This window comes from Megalobrama amblycephala, linkage group LG15 (assembly GCF_018812025.1).
Source record: "Megalobrama amblycephala isolate DHTTF-2021 linkage group LG15, ASM1881202v1, whole genome shotgun sequence".
Classification (NCBI taxonomy): Eukaryota; Metazoa; Chordata; class Actinopteri; order Cypriniformes; family Xenocyprididae; genus Megalobrama; species Megalobrama amblycephala.
Genome location: NC_063058.1, coordinates 3,489,500 through 3,508,081, shown reverse-complemented (window position 1 = coordinate 3,508,081; position 18,582 = coordinate 3,489,500). Strand labels below are relative to the sequence as shown.

Below are 18,582 nucleotides of genomic sequence, written 5' to 3'. Positions count from 1 at the left end.
AAATGGCACTAAGTCACACTTGTGGTGTTTGAGGTCAAAAATGACCGGCTTTCTCAAAATGTTTATAAACCTCTCAATATGCTATATTATCACCAACGTTTGTCAACTTGATTTCTTTCATTAAGCATCATAATAGCTGCTCCAATAATATTCAGAGTTCTCATTATTGTCCTTCAGTCTTAAGGCAGGAACACACCAAGCCAACGGTGACGAACTAGTGCCGATGAAAGCAGACTGAGGGGTGGGCTCACGTCAGCAGCGTCTGTGTCCAAAGTTGGCCTGACACACCAAACCAACGCTAGACAGCCGACGGCCAAGTAGCTCGTCCATTCTGCGCCTGCGTAAGATGAAATGCCTTTCCATACCAGCAGGTGGCAGTAGCTGAACAGCCAATCAGAATGATCAGATGGCCCGATGGACCGACGAGCTCCAACGCCGATTCAACATTTCAAATTCGAATCGGCCGAAAAAAAAGCTGACGATGTGGAACACACTGAGAAAACTTAGTCGGTCGCCGAACAAAAACTGCCCGACAGCCGACCGTCGGCTTGGTGTGTTTCTGCCTTTAGATGCTTCAGTCGTCATCATTTGACAGGTTAGTTGGAAGATATTTCATTAAAAAAAAAACATTTTCAGACAGCTGCAGGGCATTAGTCCATAATAAGCTGACAATGAGAAATCCAAAGACTGAAAGATTTATCAGACTTTATTGTAAAAACACCCTCCTGGCGAGAGAATTTCACTAAAATAATAACTATTACTATGAATCAGAATTCAACTTAACTAGGCCCAAATGTTCCTGTCTACAGTAATGAACCTTATAATCACATGCTTCAAAATTCCCTTGCCTCTTCACTATATATATATGTGAATCTGTGTGCTAATATTCTGTGCAGGTCCTGACAATTGGCAGTTCGGCTGGAGACTGAGAGACGCCACCTCATGACCCCAGAAGGAACATTTAGTCCCTAAATCCAGGGTCCCCTCGTCAGCATCCTGATGCATGGATATACGCTTCTGACTATCTGTCCATGTGTAGAAGATTTCTAATCTTGTCTATCTTCTCTTAGCCAATCGGAATCATTTTTACCTTAATAATGACATAGTTAGTAGACACAGTTAGAGTATAATTGTTGTGGAAATGTGAATGTATGCAGAGCGGCCTACAAACTCCTTGTGAGACCTGAAGCTGACTTCTGCTGATGAAACTGCAAACTATTCTTCAGTAAAATTTCTTCAATTGATCGCATCTCTGACTTCCGGTCTTTCATTTGACATATCTGGTCAAGGGTCCTAAACTGTTTATGCCCAACAGCATATAGTAAACTTGATCTCCACTAATATGCAGATTTCTCATGATGGAGCAACAGTTACTAGTGAGCTTAAAATTTTAAGTGTTTTAACAATAAAAAAAGTACATGATTTGTAACAACATTTCAGGGCTAAAATTGAGATTTCAACCTGTGTGTACTTTAATTTGTCCAAAACTGAAAACCTTTTTTCTTCATCCATGTCATTCCAAACCCCATAGTTTACCTAAACGCAATAAATAATAAATTCAACAGGTTTAATATAATTAAAAAATAATAACTATAAAGTTCTTAAAATAGTTATTTTGCCGAACAGGTCTCTGAACAATGACAAAAACTAACTTTGGATTAGACACGGATGAAATTAGTCACGAGAGTTTAGAAAGCCCACTCATTTCAAGTTAAATTTTTCGATACATCTCACATTTAGTCCTACAAACAGAAGCTCTTTAAGGAGAAGTTGGGTGGCTCTTAAAAGAGCCTTTGGGTCGCTGAGAGTCTCGGTTGAATCTCTACTTGGAGCTGGTGTACTTGGTGACGGCCTTGGTGCCCTCGGACACGGCGTGTTTGGCCAGCTCTCCGGGCAGCAGCAGACGCACGGCGGTCTGGATCTCTCTAGAAGTGATGGTGGAGCGCTTGTTGTAGTGAGCGAGACGAGACGACTCACCGGCGATGCGCTCGAAGATGTCGTTGACGAAAGAGTTCATGATGCCCATCGCCTTGGAAGAGATGCCGGTGTCAGGATGAACCTGCTTCAGGACTTTGTAGACGTAGATAGCGTAGCTCTCCTTCCTGGACCTCTTGCGCTTCTTTCCTCCCTTACCGGCGGTCTTCGTGACGGCCTTCTTGGAGCCCTTCTTAGGCGCGGACTTTGCTGGTTCAGGCATGATGCTTTTTGAACACAAACTTCACAAAGCATTGTGAAAACAGAAGCGACACAGAGGTATTTATTCACCGCCCTATGCTAATTTTCAAAGAGATACAGAAATTCTCTGATTGCCTCTTTTAATAGGCCAAACCCATAAACTCGTATTTCATTGGACAACACAAAGCATCACGAGCGGAATGAGAGCCAATCACATGCGCCGCCGCCAACCGCTCAAAGTTTTTTTTTTTATTAGTTTGAAAAAAATAAGCGATTCTTAAATATTGTGAACCATCGTGTGATTTTAAAAGCCCTTTAGACCCATTGAGGGAGTGTTGGAGGAAAGAGACCATTATCAGTCAGACATCCTTTAAAAACATTTTTCCTCGAGACTTCATTGATTCATGAAACTGTTGAACTACACGAATAATAAATATAAGCTCATGTGTAAAACAAACACTAGTTTTGTTAATGTTTTCTGTATTTTGAACTCTGCAAACTTTAGTCCCATTCTGATCTAATTTAAAGTTAGTTATATCTTTATACATTGTGTAATACTACAAAAGGTCTTTATGCGCCACTTAAACGAACATATTCTGGGTATCATCATTAAAGAGAACTAAAAGAAAAAACACTAATAATCCCAATATTTTACTGTGAAACAGTTTATATTTAGTAACATTTTCGCTGAATCCAGGAAATAAAGCGTTTTATCAATTAAATTCCTATATGGCTCTTCATGTGAGAGAGTGTGTGGCTCTTAAAAGAGCCGTTGGGTTGGTGTAGTTGTTTCTGGTTTCAGAAGTTTATCCTCCGAAGCCGTACAGAGTGCGTCCCTGTCGCTTCAGCGCGTACACAACATCCATGGCGGTCACGGTCTTTCTCTTGGCGTGCTCGGTGTAGGTGACGGCATCGCGGATGACGTTCTCCAGAAACACCTTCAACACTCCGCGGGTCTCCTCGTAGATCAGACCGGAGATGCGCTTGACACCGCCACGGCGAGCGAGACGACGGATGGCGGGTTTGGTGATTCCCTGGATGTTATCGCGCAGAACTTTACGGTGACGCTTGGCGCCTCCTTTTCCGAGTCCCTTACCGCCTTTGCCTCTTCCAGACATGTTTAACACAACTCTATCAAACGATGATAAAGAATGATGGACAAGTTTTACTAGGAGGACTTTTACATTTGCTTACAGGACCTGAGAGAAACCAGCACCGCGTCACAAGGCGCAACACGCCCCTCCCCTCAATATAGTTCGAGCACAAAACACTGTGATTTCACCCTAACGCTGATCTAATGAGGCCTGTGCTTTAATATTAAAAATCAAGTTTTATAAGATTCTTTGGTAACACTTTATTTTAGGGTCTTTTAACTAGTTTCTTATTATCACACATATTACTAGACTATTGACTGTTTATTAGTACTTATTAAACACATATTAATGTCTTATTCTGCATGAATTTATTCTACATTCTTAATCCTAAACTTAACAACTACCTTACTAACTATTAATAAGCAGTAAATTGTGAGTTTATTGAGGAAAAAAAGATATAGTTAATAGTTTGTTCCCTTTACTAAAGTGTTACTGAATCATTTGATAAAGAGAATATTATAAGATTGTCATATCATATACAGAGATACTGAATGACAATGAAAGGTGACAGTTTAGTATATTTATTAGACAGTTTAGATATATGTGCAGAATATAAATGATTTCAGTCCTCTGGGATTTAAACTGTAGGTCACTGTAGGCCAGGTGAAAAAATACTATAGTAATTTATAGTAAATACTAGTGTTTTTGAACCATACTATAGTGAATTGTAGTATACAGTATATATTATAGTATTTACAACACTTTGTTAATTAATGCTACAGAATACTGTAGTATTAACTATAGTGAGCTGATAAACTGTAATAAATACTGTAGTATACTTTAGTTTTTACTACAGTAAACTAGTATTGTAGTATAATACACTATAGTTGTAGAAAGCTTAGTACAGTAGGCTATTGGGTAAAGTAATTTATATACTAGTTATATGTTACAACAGCAAATATAGAATTACCACAATAAATTAATTCAAGTACTTTACCATAGTATGGTTTAATAACAGCATTTACTATAAATTACTATAGAGCTTGGCAAACTACGTCACCGCGCGTTGAATTTAAATACATTGTACACTGCATTTCTCTAAAACAAAAAACAAGTAATATTTATGCATAATTTTATTATTATTAAATAGTAATTATAGTTTTTGAGGTGCACCAGCTAGTGTTAATACAACTTTCGATTGATATCAAGTGCTAAACTGGAAGTGGTCTCGTTCAGTGTAATTTTGGTGGCTCTTAAAAGAGCCTTTGGGGTTTGATGTGGCTGATGCGGGTTTAGGCGCGCTCTCCGCGGATACGGCGGGCCAGCTGAATGTCTTTGGGCATGATGGTGACCCTCTTGGCGTGGATGGCGCACAGGTTGGTGTCCTCAAACAGACCGACCAAATAAGCCTCACTGGCCTCCTGCAGGGCCATGACAGCGGAACTCTGGAAGCGCAGATCCGTCTTGAAGTCCTGAGCGATTTCTCGACCAGCCGCTGGAAGGGCAGTTTGCGGATCAGCAGCTCGGTGGACTTCTGATAACGGCGGATCTCTCGGAGAGCCACGGTCCCGGGCCTGTAACGATGGGGCTTCTTGACGCCGCCGGTGGCCGGAGCGCTCTTACGGGCGGCTTTGGTAGCGAGCTGCTTCCTCGGGGCTTTGCCACCGGTGGATTTACGAGCGGTCTGCTTGGTTCTTGCCATTGCTGAAGTGAACTTCTCTGTTCTCCTTGCGCTGGAAATGCTGCTCTGTGTTACACGCCTGCTTTTAAAGCTTTGCCAGGCCATGAGCTCATAGTGTCGGGAGGGTACCGAGGCTTGTGATTGGCTAATGTGTGACGTATGCTTATGACTGCTAGCCAATGACTGCGCGTTTCCTCTTTTTCAAACAAGCAGAGGGTTTCCCGCTCAATGTGCTTTGTTCTTGGTGTAACACAAAAAAAAAAACACAAAAAAAAACATATTCATATTATTTTATAATTTATTCTTTATATATTGTTTTCCATTATATGTTATTAATTTCCTTAATCATTCATATATTTTCTACCATATGCTCTGATATGTTTGAATATTTCCAAATGTAAGATCTTTGGTGTCTCCTCTGTGCTGTAAGATCGAGGATAACGTTCCTTTATAATTAATTATGTAATGTACATTTGTATCAAAATGTGCCTGTTTCCATCTCTGCAGACATGAGATAATGCAAGATCTCCAATTTTCTCTTAAAGGTCTCAAAAAACATCCTTGATGTTTGACCAGTCACTATGACATAATGTATAAGTCTGCTTGACCTTTTCTTATTAGACCAAAACATAAGTTTAAGAGTTTCATGTATATATCGTCACAGCTTTTATTTGATCTTCACTTTATTTCTACCCTTCTACTTTTTGCTACTCATTATGCAAATATCTTTTGATCTTCCTTTCTCTGTACTCTGGTCTTCACTCTTCATTGGTTAATACAATACTCTGGATTTTATTATAAACTATTTACTTAATTTATTTCTATAATTTTTATAATTCTATTATTCTATAATTATTCCTTATTCAAACTTGATCTGACATAATCATTGTTGGACTGCATTGATTGTTTCTGCACTAGCTCTGTTTACGATTTCATCTAACAGTGTAACAGATTATATATATATATATATATATATATATATATATATATATATATTTATTTATTTATTTTTTTTTTTTTTTTTTTTTTAAATGGGTCACTTGCTGATTTTATTTTTAAATCAATCTACTGCAGTAATGTTATTAAACTGTTATAGAAAAGCGCTCTCTATCAGATAAAATGGGTGGCTCTTAAAAGAGCCTTTGGGATTCAATGAAACAGACAATCTGCTTATTTGGATTTGGCGGGTTTCTCGGTCTTCTTGGGCAGCAGCACAGCCTGGATGTTGGGCAGCACACCGCCCTGAGCGATGGTCACTCCGCCCAGAAGTTTGTTCAACTCTTCGTCGTTGCGCACCGCCAGCTGCAGATGACGGGGGATGATGCGGGTCTTCTTGTTGTCCCGAGCGGCATTTCCAGCCAACTCCAGGATCTCAGCGGTAAGATACTCGAGCACAGCCGCCAGATAAACAGGAGCACCAGCACCGACGCGCTCGGCGTAGTTGCCTTTGCGGAGAAGCCTGTGAACACGGCCGACGGGGAACTGCAGTCCTGCCCTGGATGAGCGAGTCTTAGCCTTGGCTCTGACTTTACCTCCGGTTTTGCCTCTTCCACTCATTTTCACTTTAAGCAATTATTCTTTCAAAACAACGATGAGAGAATGAAAAAATAAGTTTTCGAGTCACTGTCTTTAAGCGAACGTTCTAGTCGCCCATTGGTTGACAGTCTGATAAGATTTTAAGCCAATCCCTGAACTTCCCTCCAACACACACCCTCTTTTGGTGATTGGGTTATGCAGTATAGACTTTAGACAAAGAAAGAAAGGAAACAATTAAAAAATTACATTCCTATGTGTACATATATAATATCCATCCATGTCCACATCTACTCATATTCTCATAGTCTCAACATTTAAAATTCTAACGGCATGTTGGCACAAACGACATCTAGTTCACATTTTTACTCGCTGGAGGTTGTCTAAAATCTCTCCTTGATGGTAACGACTGAAATTGACAATGTAAGGGATGAGAAGATTCCTCTAATAACAACCAATGCTCCCAATAACTGAGTGGTATTTGATATTTTATGTACTGGAATAATATTGGATCATTTACATGAACTAGGAAATTATTATTATTATTATTATTATATCAGGAGCTGAGCAAAAACACATGTAAACCTCAATAAAGTAAGTTTAATCATTTATTAAGGTTATTGATATAAATAAATATTAATAACCTCTGTCATAGTTTATGGCATTTCTAAGTATACAGCCAGCATGTGTAAAACATTTTCAGTCAAACTAAAGTGGTGAAACCATATTTTAACATAAGTTTTACAAATAATTTACTTTAATATAGATATACAAGATATAGGCCTGGTTTCACTGACAGGGCTTATATTTGGCCTTGGTTCTATTAGGACATTTATATGTGGCTTTTATAAAAGTACCTTAGAAAAAAAAACAACAAAAAAAAAAGCATCACTTTTGTGCATCTTAAGACAAAACAATGGTGCTTACATACTTTAAGATATGTCAGTGCAAATTACTTTTACTTTAAACAGCTCAAACATGCATTTTAGTCTAGGACTAGCTAAAGCCTTTTCTGTGAAACTGGGATCAAATCGGTTGCAGCAATCACTGAATTACTAACCACTGCATACTGAATTTCAACTTTTAAAACCAGTAAATACATGAGGCAATTAAAAAATATATATTGTAGAATGTTTCTTTGCTGTTTTGTGATTTAAATGTTGCGTCCAGAAAACGCATGTTAACAAATTTTAAGCTTTTACAAAAACTTACTTCCACAACTATTAAAATTGTTGATCAAATCATTAACATCAGAGTTTTGCTCTTTATTCAGAGTTGGTGGGTGGCTCTTAAAAGAGCCGTTGAGGAGAAACAGTAAAGATTTTATTTCTTTTTGGGCGCTGCCTTTTTAGGCTTGGCGGCTTTAGGCTTTGCCGCCTTAGGTTTAGCCGCCTTGGCCTTTTTGGGGCTCTTGGCTGCTTTCTTAGCGGCTGCTGGTTTCTTTGCCTTCTTGGGGCTCTTCGTCGCCTTCTTAGCGGCTGTGGCGGCGGGTTTCTTGGCCTTCTTGGGCGATTTCTTGGCGGCGGGCTTCTTTGCCGCTGCTTTCTTGGGCTTCTTGGCAGCAGCGGGTTTCTTGGCCGCGGGCTTCTTCACTTTAGGAGCCGCTTTCTTGGCCGGCTTCTTCTTGGTCTCGGCTTTCTGCTTGTTGAGCTTGAATGAGCCGGAAGCGCCGGTCCCTTTGACCTGCACCAGAGTGCCTTTAGTCACCAGGCTCTTGATGGCGATCTTGACGCGGGAGTTGTTCTTCTCCACATCGTAGCCGCTGGCGGCGATTGCTTTCTTCAGGGCGGCGAGGGACACGCCGCTCCTCTCCTTGGATGCGGACACAGCTTTGACGATGAGCTCACCGACACCTGGACCTACTTTCTTGGCTTTCGCAGCTGACTTCTTCTTGGGCGCTTTGGCCGGGGCGGCAGCAGCCGGGGCTGGAGCGGTTTCTGCCATCTCTCTCTCGAATCGGATCTACAGTCTTTCAAACGCTGTCTGATTTCAGCAATGATCAGCGCTCGAGCGCCGCTGCGCTCTTAAATAACACATGAGAACCTTATAGACTCAACCACCCTGCTCGGTGTCTCTGCGCCTCCACGAGCCCCTCACGATTGTGTTTTCTTCTCTTACATTTGGGACAAAACTGGAGCGGTAAAATAGTTTGTCGCAGTAAAAACAAAGTGAGCACCGAGCAGAGGTTCTGAACTTTCACTGGAGACTAAAATACGCGAAGAAGAAATGTTTATTTTGTCTCCGTCAGACCAAATCCAAGGCGAGCATCAGCCACGGGGAAAAGCTGCGTGTACATTTGATGAATAGTTTTAATGGAAAAGTTGATAAAAGCCTGAACGCGTCCTCTGTGTGTTCAGAAAACAGTCTGAAAGCGACTTTAATGAAATCAGCATTAGTGAGGGGCGTGAGGAGGCTTTCATACAGCTGTTGTTTTGGGCAGCTTGAAGCACACGAACATCATCCGGAGGATCCGAGTCTGTTTGTGACTCTCCTGTCTGACCCTCATCTTCGGCCAGCAGATCATCTCTCCATTTAATAATAATAAATATATACGTTTCATCACTCAAGTGTTAATATTTTAACTTGTATACGTTTTCATAAGCTGATGTACACCATGAAAATATAAATCGTCATCTTTGTTTCTCTTTATTAAATATCTTCTTAAAATATCACTGTTTCTTATTTCTCTTCTTGTTCTAGCTTGAACTTTTCTGGACCATGTTTGAAACTTTTGTATTGCAACGCTAGCATTTGAAGAAGAATATTGTGGTCAATTTTTTTTTTTTTATTGAACCAAAGAGAAACATTGAGCAAACATACACCATCTGTCTTTAACCCTGATCCAAAACTGATATAAGTTTGCGGCCTAAAACTACAACTACTCTGGACATTGCTGAACTTAAATAAATATAATGTTGCTCTTAAAACTGATTGAACAATGATAGTTATTTTACTCATGAACTAACAGTATCAGGGTTTCCATCTTTGTTTGGCTGGTTGGAGTGAGATTTTGAGGACATTGTGGATTTTAAGGATCCAACAATTAATTTTTAATTTTGTTTTAATAATGCAAATTACCAAATTACTCAAGCCTAATGCTGAACTTGATTCACCTTTTAGAAACTGTCCATGTTAACTTTGCTAATATTAACAGTCAGTCAGATTTCTAACTGACTGACTAGTTTATTTAAAACAAAAATAAAAAATACATTTATTTTTGTATGATCTTTTGTGTGGCAAAAGGTGCAGTGTGTGTATATTTATTTACTGCATATATACTTTCATATATTTATATATAATAAGTATAAGTGAAGGCACAATCTGAATGCAAACAGGTCAGAGGCAAAAAGTTCTATAAGAAAACAGAGCTTTGGGTGTTTGGGTATGAAAGATCAACCAAAGGCTCAGTCTTTGCAAGCAAAGATGGGTCATGGCTCACACTTTGTGCCAAATTGCATGAGATAATTGTCAAACAATTAAAAAAATCACATTTATCAAATGCAAGATTGCAAAGTATTTATGTCTTTCACCATCTGCCATATCTAATATTGTGAAAAGATTCAGAGAATCCAGAGAAATCTCAGGCTGTGTAGGACAAGGCAGGAGACCACTGAAATTGTGTGACCTTTGAGCGCTCAGACGGCATTACATGAGAAACTGTCATGCTACTGTGATAAAAATAGACACATGCTCAGGAGTACTTTGGAAAACTGTTGTCACTTAATAAAGTCTGCCACTGCATCAAGAAATTCAACCTGAATCTCTGTTACACAAGGAAAATCTATCTGTTCTATGCAGAGATGCTGCATCTTCTGGGTCGGGGTCATCTTAGATGGTACAAAAAAACAGTGGAAATGTGTGCTGTTGTTGGAAATCCAGTTCTCAGTCCCAAAGACAAAAAACCCTTCAGTTTAAATCTGGCAGCAACTGGGAGTCAGTGGAGTGAGAACAGGTTAAATTTAGAGAATAGCCATTTTAATGTGTGAGAAAAAAAGTTTACAGCGCTTCAGTGGCAGTACATTAAACTACTATATGGGACATTCTGCAGAATTGGTTCAAAGTCAGAGTTGGAAACGTCTTAAAAAAGTATTTTTCCACATGCAAATTGTATCATATCCAAGGTACACATTTCTAGTATTTGTACAGTTAATCCTCTCCCCAAATTTGTCACTATACCGAAACACAATAAATAATTTAATAAGAAGGGTTTCATTGACCTATTATGATTTTGTTTGCATACCTTGCAAATATATATATATATATATAGCTTTTTTTCACAGCTAAATCAATAACAATTACAATTTTAACAATATTTCAAGTGTAATTTGATATTTGTTGTATTCTTTAAAGTTGAAACTTTACTTTTGAGAAAACATCCCATGTTTTTGGTAGTGACAGTAATCACATTATAACCACCACATCACATTACAGAATTTTAACACACATACTAAAATTGTGTTTATTTCCCCCAAATAAACGATTACGCATTCCCTTTTGTCACTACCAAAACAATGGTGTCAGTTCTGAAACGGTCACAAACGAAACGTGGTGAAGTTTTGGTTGTGACAATTTTACATACTTTTGAGCCTATAGCTCAAAAATGATAATCAGCACATGGTTAGCTAGCACAGTTCTGAACCGTTACACACACATACAAAATAAATTTTATCGAATAGCCCCCAAAAAACAATGATGTTGTTTCAGTTGTGACTGTTTCTGTAGAGACAATTTTAGATGCTTTTGAGCTCAAAGATGATAATCAGCACATTGTTACCTTGCACAGTTCTGAACCGTTACACACACACAAAAATAATTTTTATCGAATAACCCCTCAAAAACAATGATGTCATTTCGTTTGTTAGCTAGCACAGTTCTGAACTGTTGTACACAATATAAAAACTACATTTTATGAAATAACACCCAAAAAAGTTTTTGCAGAAAACAGGTGTCTGGTAGTGGCGTTCCTTAAAATTACACACATATTTTCAGACGTTTGAACACATTTAACTCAAAATGATGGTACCTATCTACTATGAAAGAGAGGCTATGAGAGGGAGAGACACACAATTTAGAAGTATGGTTAAAATCAGTCTCAACCAATGGACTAAAACATACACTGTTTCAGTAGTGACACGAAAATGCGGGACACACTTTACGAAAAGTTTCATGATTTTTTTTTTTTTTTTTTTTTTTTTTTTTACTTAAACATCAATGGAAAAAAATGCAAAAATTATTTCAATATAATTTTCACAAATTGAAATTTAGGGGTTAGGGTTTGGGACAGCCACCTCCCAACTGAAAGTACCCAATAAATTATGATTTTATACATTTATATGTTCCAAATTTGTTTAAACTTTCTATATATATACATGCATAATTAAAATGTAAGAACTCTGATAAAAAGAGTATAAAAATCGAGTGACTCTAGACCGTTTAATCTGTATTAAACACAGCTCATTATTTCCATCCGGGACGAAACATAGGATTGGCTTAGGCGGCTGTCACTCTCTCGCAACCATGGCAACCACCCTTTTGCCACACATGACCTGCCCACTTGCGCGCGCACGTTTGATTTGGGGAATCCAAGAGGCATGGATCCTAGGAATACCAAAACAATGGCAGAGAAACAGCAAGCTAAATTCACAGTATCGGCCTATGCAGTTAGTGAAGGCAAACCAGGCAAAAAAAGGAAGACAGTAACAGTACAAGAAAAGGCAATGAACAAAAAGTCTTTGGATAAACAAAGAAATAAAACGCGAGTTAATATCGGCGTGGCTTTCCAGCGATGGCGAGAACTGAGGGAACTCAAGGGGCTGAAAGTGACTCCTTGATGGCTTTATTTCTGCTGGACAGGTAAATCTTTCTTTTTGTATTTTGATCATACATATTTTTTTGTTTATTTTTTCATGAAGCATGTGTCATTAGCACACGTAGCTGCGTAATATAGCTAACATAACATTACTTAGCGAGCCGTAGTAGAGACGATAAATAATGATAGCTATAGTGTTGAATTGTGCATAATTTTACCCTCTGTCTAACTCTTTTACCATGTTCACCTGTAAGTTTACCTGCACGTTTTTTTTTCGCCTTTGTTTTGTTTTTATATTCTCTACCTATGTTTACTGATGTCTTTATCTTGTATCTGTGTGTGTCGTACACACTTTGTTGTATGTGTGTGTTATTATTTTGTGTCTGCAATGCAGTTGTGAGTTGATATTTGAGTGTATGTTACTCTGTTGATCTGTAGAACAACGTATATGTTATGAATCTTACACGAAATTCATCTTCATCACAGTGTAAATGATGGTAATGGAAAAACGTGTATCATGCAACCTGTTTTTAGCTTTGCCTTATAGATAACTAGCTCGTTAGCGAATCAAAAAATATATATTTTAAACTTTACCAATATCAATATGCTAGCTTGATAGTGAGTACTAAAATACATCTTGTTTGTTTATCTTCATAATTATAAAGTTATTTTTATTACATGTGATTCTGACATGATGTCACTACATGCACTGTGCTCCTTCCTCTCCGCTCGTCTCAGGTAAATAATGCGTCTTCCAGCTCAGTGGTCGGAGTCACACGTTCATGCGTTTTGGGGGCGTGGCTTTGGAAGGAGCCCAGAAGGGAGGGGGTGGAGTGAATGGAAATAATGAGCTGTCTTTAAAACAGTCGTGAGAGGTCTACAGACACTCGATTTTTATACTTTCTTTTTCAGAGTACTTACATTTTAATTATGTATTGATATATAAATAAAGTTTAAACAAATTTTGAAAAAAAGTTTTTTATACATTTTTTTGCCTACCCTGCCTTTAAGCTTACTGATATTTTAAATATTATTGTGGGATTTTGACCCATCAAATTATAGCCAAAACACAAATACTGCGCTAGGAAGTGAGATTTATATTAATTGATTTATTCATATATTTATTTTTTTTTTTTGGCTGCATTTTCAAAATAAACAAAAAAATGTTTCAATCAACTGTAAGTTGTTAAGTATTTAAATAAAAAAAAATATTATTAAAAGTTATTATTAACAAAAACAACTCACCCCTGCAGTGCTGTGGTGATTCTTGAGTCTGGGGGTTGAATTGTTGGGTGTGTCTGAAGTTAGATGGCTGAACTTTGGCAGGCCATGAGACTGAGCTGGAAACATGGCCAGGATGCATGGATCACCTATAGCAGGGGTTCCCAAACACATTCCTGGAGCATCCCCAACAATACTCATTTTGCATGTGTCCTTTGTCTGACACACCCATTTCAGGTCTTGGAGTCTCTATTGAACTGATGATCTGAATCAGGTGTGTTTGATCAAGGAGACATGGTAAACATGCAGTGTTGGGGAGGCTCCAGGAAAGTGTTTGGGAACCCCTGCCCTTCAGCAAGAAGATACAGTTAACTCTTTCTGAAGAAAAATGCAAGAAGTGCTTGTCGGTGCAATAACCCACTACCACACTAGGATTGTGTGTGTTTGTCAGCCCATTACAAATGTGTTCTGAGCATAGGCGTAATTTGCAGGTGGGACGGCTTGTGTTAATAATATCTCGGGTTGAAATCCCATCAACGAATGCTCTTGCTCTTTGCATTTTATACCAACGAGATCTCATCAAACTTTACTCTTCATAGGCAAGAGCATTTCACTCAGATTTATAGATTTATACTTAGATTTTTGATTAACATATTTAGATTGGGTTAAGATTTTACTAAACTTTTAAGATTTTTGCTAACATTTTTATTTGATATTTGTATTTTGGACTTCAATATTTCAGATATATTGGAAGTTCATTGATAACGGTTTGTATTATTCGGTCATGATAATTTTCATTTATTAAATTTACATTTTTTATCATTCAAAATCAATCTATCATTTATTTTCTGATTATATTTCATTAAGCAATAAAATAAGTTTAATAAATCTGACCTTTGAATCTCTTAAATGCATCAAAAACAAACAAGCTTCTTCCCAGATTAGTAACATCACAAACCCTAATATTATATATATATATATATATATATATATATATATATATATATATATATATATATATATATATATATATATATATATATATATATATGCAAAAAAAAAAAAAAAAACACTTTGTAATAATTGCACATCTTATTCTGAGTAATCTAGACAAAGCTTTGTAAAAATGTGCATTTTCAGCATACTATTTAAGTAACATTTACTTACAATATTTACTGATTTGACTGATGCAATGAACCCTTTTCACAAAGTGACAACGTATTTTTTTATTATAACAGCGTTGTCTACAACAGGCGTGAGTGACCATTATAATATTAAGGTACAACCACTACTCATATGAATGGATTTAAATGTTTTTAGTACTTGTATGGATTTTGAACGAGAAATTAAAGTTACCGTCTATGCAGGCCTCACTGAGCCATTGGATTTTATCTAATCTCTTAATTGGTGTTCCAAGCTTTGTTATACTAACGTACACCACCATACTTTTTAGAAAACAGGTCGCTGGATAACAAACTAGCTTTGGATTAGACTCGGATCAAACTACAGAAACTATTTCCAACTCGATTCTTCACATTTACTTAGCAACAGATTCTACAAACAACAGAAGCTCTTTAAGGAGAAGTTGGGTGGCTCTTAAAAGAGCCTTTGGGTCGCTGAGAGTCTCGGTTGAATCTCTACTTGGAGCTGGTGTACTTGGTGACGGCCTTGGTGCCCTCGGACACGGCGTGTTTGGCCAGCTCTCCGGGCAGCAGCAGACGCACGGCGGTCTGGATCTCTCTAGAAGTGATGGTGGAGCGCTTGTTGTAGTGAGCGAGACGAGACGACTCACCGGCGATGCGCTCGAAGATGTCGTTGACGAAAGAGTTCATGATGCCCATCGCCTTGGAAGAGATGCCGGTGTCAGGATGAACCTGCTTCAGGACTTTGTAGACGTAGATAGCGTAGCTCTCCTTCCTGGACCTCTTGCGCTTCTTTCCTCCCTTACCGGCGGTCTTCGTGACGGCCTTCTTGGAGCCCTTCTTAGGCGCGGACTTTGCTGGTTCAGGCATGATGCTTTTTGAATACAAACTTCACAAAGCAATGTGAGGTCAGAAGCGACACAGAGGCATTTATTCACCGCCCTATGCTAATTTTCAAAGACATACGGAACCTATCTAATTGCCTCTTTTAATAGGCCAAACCCATAAACTCGTATTTCATTGGACAACTCAAAGCATCACGAGCGGAATGAGAGCCAATCACATGCGCCGCCGCCAACCGCTCAAAGTTTGAACTACACCCTGACTGTGTCCTTTGTTTCATTTCCCGCTTTTTATTATTAGTTTGAGAAAATAAGCGATTCTAGACAAATATTGTGTGAACCATCGTGTGATTTTAAAAGCCCTTTAGCCCCATTGAGGGAGTGTTGGAGGAAAGAGACCATTATCAGTCAAACATCCTTTAAAAGAAGTTTTTCCTCGGGACTTCATTGATTCATGAAACTGTTGAAACTACACGAATAATAAACTAGATGAGTAAAGTTCGTAGACAAACTTTAAGTTGGCTTGAAAAAGCCTAGCCAGAAGGTTTGGATTAATTCTAAAAGCTTGAAGTTTGAAGCTCTTTAGTTTGAAATAGTTGAAGTTTTAGTTTAGTAGTTTAAAAGCTAGATAATGTATGAGTAAGTAAGTGTGAGTGAGTGAGTGAGTGAGTGTGTGTAGATAGATATAGTTAGATAGATAGTTAGTTAGATGGTTAGTAAGTTAGTTAGATAGTTAGAAAGTTAGTTTATGAGTTTGAGTGAGTTTGAATGGCTTAGTAATAGTACATTGAATGGAAGCTTCATTGAGTTTAATGGGCTTCAGTTTGTTTTGAATTTTAACAGTTTGTTTTAATTTTAACATTTGATGGAATGTTCAGATTTTCAATGCAAGTCAATGGGAGTTTTTTCCAGTTTTAATCAGCATTTTTAGGAAAACCGTAAGTCGGATCAGTCTGAAAAGATATAGCAACTCGAGTCAGAACAGTTTGAAGGTCTGGGCCGAGTTTGGTGGTTGTAGCTTTAAAGCTCTAGGAGGAGATGCAGTCTAAAATTTGGCTCAGAAGAAGACGGAATAATAATAAGTTTATATAGCAGATCAGTAAGTTGGCTTTTTCAAGCCAACTTAATAAAAGCCCATTTGTGTAAAACAAATACTAGTTTCGTTAATGTTTTCTGCATTTTGAACTCTGCAAACTTTGGTCCCATTCTGGTCTAATTTAAAGTTAAATCGTTAAATAGTGTAATATTACAAAAGGCCTCTGTGTGCCACTAAAACCAACATATTCTGGGTATCATCATTAAAGAGAACTAAAAGAAAAGATACTGCTAGTCTCGATACTTTACTGTGAAACGTCGTTTATAAACTAATAACATTTTCCCTGAATCAAAGAAACAAAGCGTTTTATCAAGTACATTTCTATATGGCTCTTTAAGTGAGAGAGTGGGTGGCTCTTAAAAGAGCCGTTGGGTTGGTGTAGTTTTTCCTGATTTCAGAAGTTTATCCTCCGAAGCCGTACAGAGTGCGTCCCTGTCGCTTCAGCGCGTACACAACATCCATGGCGGTCACGGTCTTTCTCTTGGCGTGCTCGGTGTAGGTGACGGCATCGCGGATGACGTTCTCCAGAAACACCTTCAACACTCCGCGGGTCTCCTCGTAGATCAGACCGGAGATGCGCTTGACACCGCCACGGCGAGCGAGACGACGGATGGCGGGTTTGGTGATTCCCTGGATGTTATCGCGTAGAACTTTACGGTGACGCTTGGCGCCTCCTTTTCCGAGCCCTTTACCGCCTTTGCCTCTTCCAGACATTGCTGCAACAAGGTTTATTCGTACTGGACGTGAATGCCAGTAGGGCGTGCAAGAAGAGCTTTTACAGTCGCTTACAGGACCTTGTTGAAACATGCAAAGGCGGTGCTATACAACGTCATAAGATACCCGTCATCCCATGTATGAGGAGGCTGCAGATAAAAAAAAAAAAAAATGAGGCTGCAGATCTGGAGCAGGCAGATTACCAGGCAGTTTATGCTTCTGTTGTTCCTGATGCGGACAGTAGAGGATATAAAAACATCATTAAATCGACGCTCCCGTCTATAGACGATGATTTATTGCATTTTTTTATTTATTTATTTTATTTAATATAAACGTTACATTAAGATATCAGATAGTAGGCCTATAATGATCTGCACTACGGATTAAATATCTTTAAATAATTCACTGTTGGTCTTCATGCATAGGCAGACAATTGAACTGCATTTGATTGTGTTTTTGTGAAATGAAAAGTTTCAACAGATAGTTGGATCAGATGGACAATGTAATGATATATGATATACTGTAGCCTAGTTATATTCTAAGAAGTTTTTCATGCAGGAGATATGTGATATATATGTTGTTGTTGTGAATTTATATAAAGTTACATTCAAGTATAACCATATTTTAGCCATACGGTGTAATCATATGGACCCTCGATGAAATATCTGCTGTAGTATTCACTATTGGTTGTCATACAGCTACAGAACAGTAGTGTCCTATATTGCGTTTCATGAAGACAAACACAATACACGCCTTTCTAAAATTTCAAGGGCGGTTTAGCCGTCTGAGCAGAAAAGGACATCTATATGGGCCATTCTACAGAATTGGTGCAAACTGCTGTCCCACATTTAAAAATCAATTAAGTATTCAAATTTTAGATATTTACTAAGATATTTAAAATATCTGTAATCTTAATATATACAAAATCATAATTTATTGAGTACTTTCAATTGGGAGGTGGCTGTCCCGAAGCCTAACACACACATATAAAATTATAGTGTGTGTGTGTGTGTGTGTGTGTGTGTGTGTGTGTGAGATGGGTCTCATCATTTTGAGTTAAATGTGTTCAAAAGTCTAAAAATCTGTGTGTAACTTTAAGGAACATCACTTCCAAACACTTTTTTATGCAATTAAAGGATTAGTTCACTTTAAAATAAAAATTAGCCCAAGCTTTACTCACCCTCAAGCAATCCTAGGTGTATATGACTTTCTTCTTTCTGATGAACACAATCAGAGTTATATTAATAAATATCCAGATGCATCTGAGCTTTATAA

General features: G+C 38.1%; 4 protein-coding genes and 1 pseudogene across 4 annotated transcripts; all 5 read right to left on the bottom strand.

Annotated features, from left to right (window-relative positions):
• Positions 1-1,755: 1,755 nt before the first annotated feature.
• LOC125246622 (histone H2B) lies at positions 1,756-2,239 on the bottom strand. The gene has a single exon (XM_048157599.1). The coding sequence runs from the start codon at positions 2,195-2,197 to the stop codon at positions 1,823-1,825; it is 375 nt and encodes a 124-aa protein (XP_048013556.1). The 5' UTR covers positions 2,198-2,239; the 3' UTR covers positions 1,756-1,822.
• A 688-nt stretch (positions 2,240-2,927) lies between these two features.
• Positions 2,928-17,349, bottom strand: LOC125246658 (annotated as a pseudogene).
• Positions 6,071-6,545, bottom strand: LOC125246608 (histone H2A-like). The gene has a single exon (XM_048157584.1). It carries the CDS (start codon positions 6,505-6,507, stop codon positions 6,121-6,123), a length of 387 nt encoding a protein of 128 aa, XP_048013541.1. The 5' UTR covers positions 6,508-6,545; the 3' UTR covers positions 6,071-6,120.
• LOC125246592 (histone H1-like) lies at positions 7,163-8,466 on the bottom strand. Its single transcript, XM_048157568.1, has one exon. It carries the CDS (start codon positions 8,425-8,427, stop codon positions 7,807-7,809), a length of 621 nt encoding a protein of 206 aa, XP_048013525.1. The 5' UTR covers positions 8,428-8,466; the 3' UTR covers positions 7,163-7,806.
• LOC125246626 (histone H2B) lies at positions 15,072-15,574 on the bottom strand. The gene has a single exon (XM_048157604.1). It carries the CDS (start codon positions 15,523-15,525, stop codon positions 15,151-15,153), a length of 375 nt encoding a protein of 124 aa, XP_048013561.1. The 5' UTR covers positions 15,526-15,574; the 3' UTR covers positions 15,072-15,150.
• Positions 17,350-18,582: the final 1,233 nt, after the last annotated feature.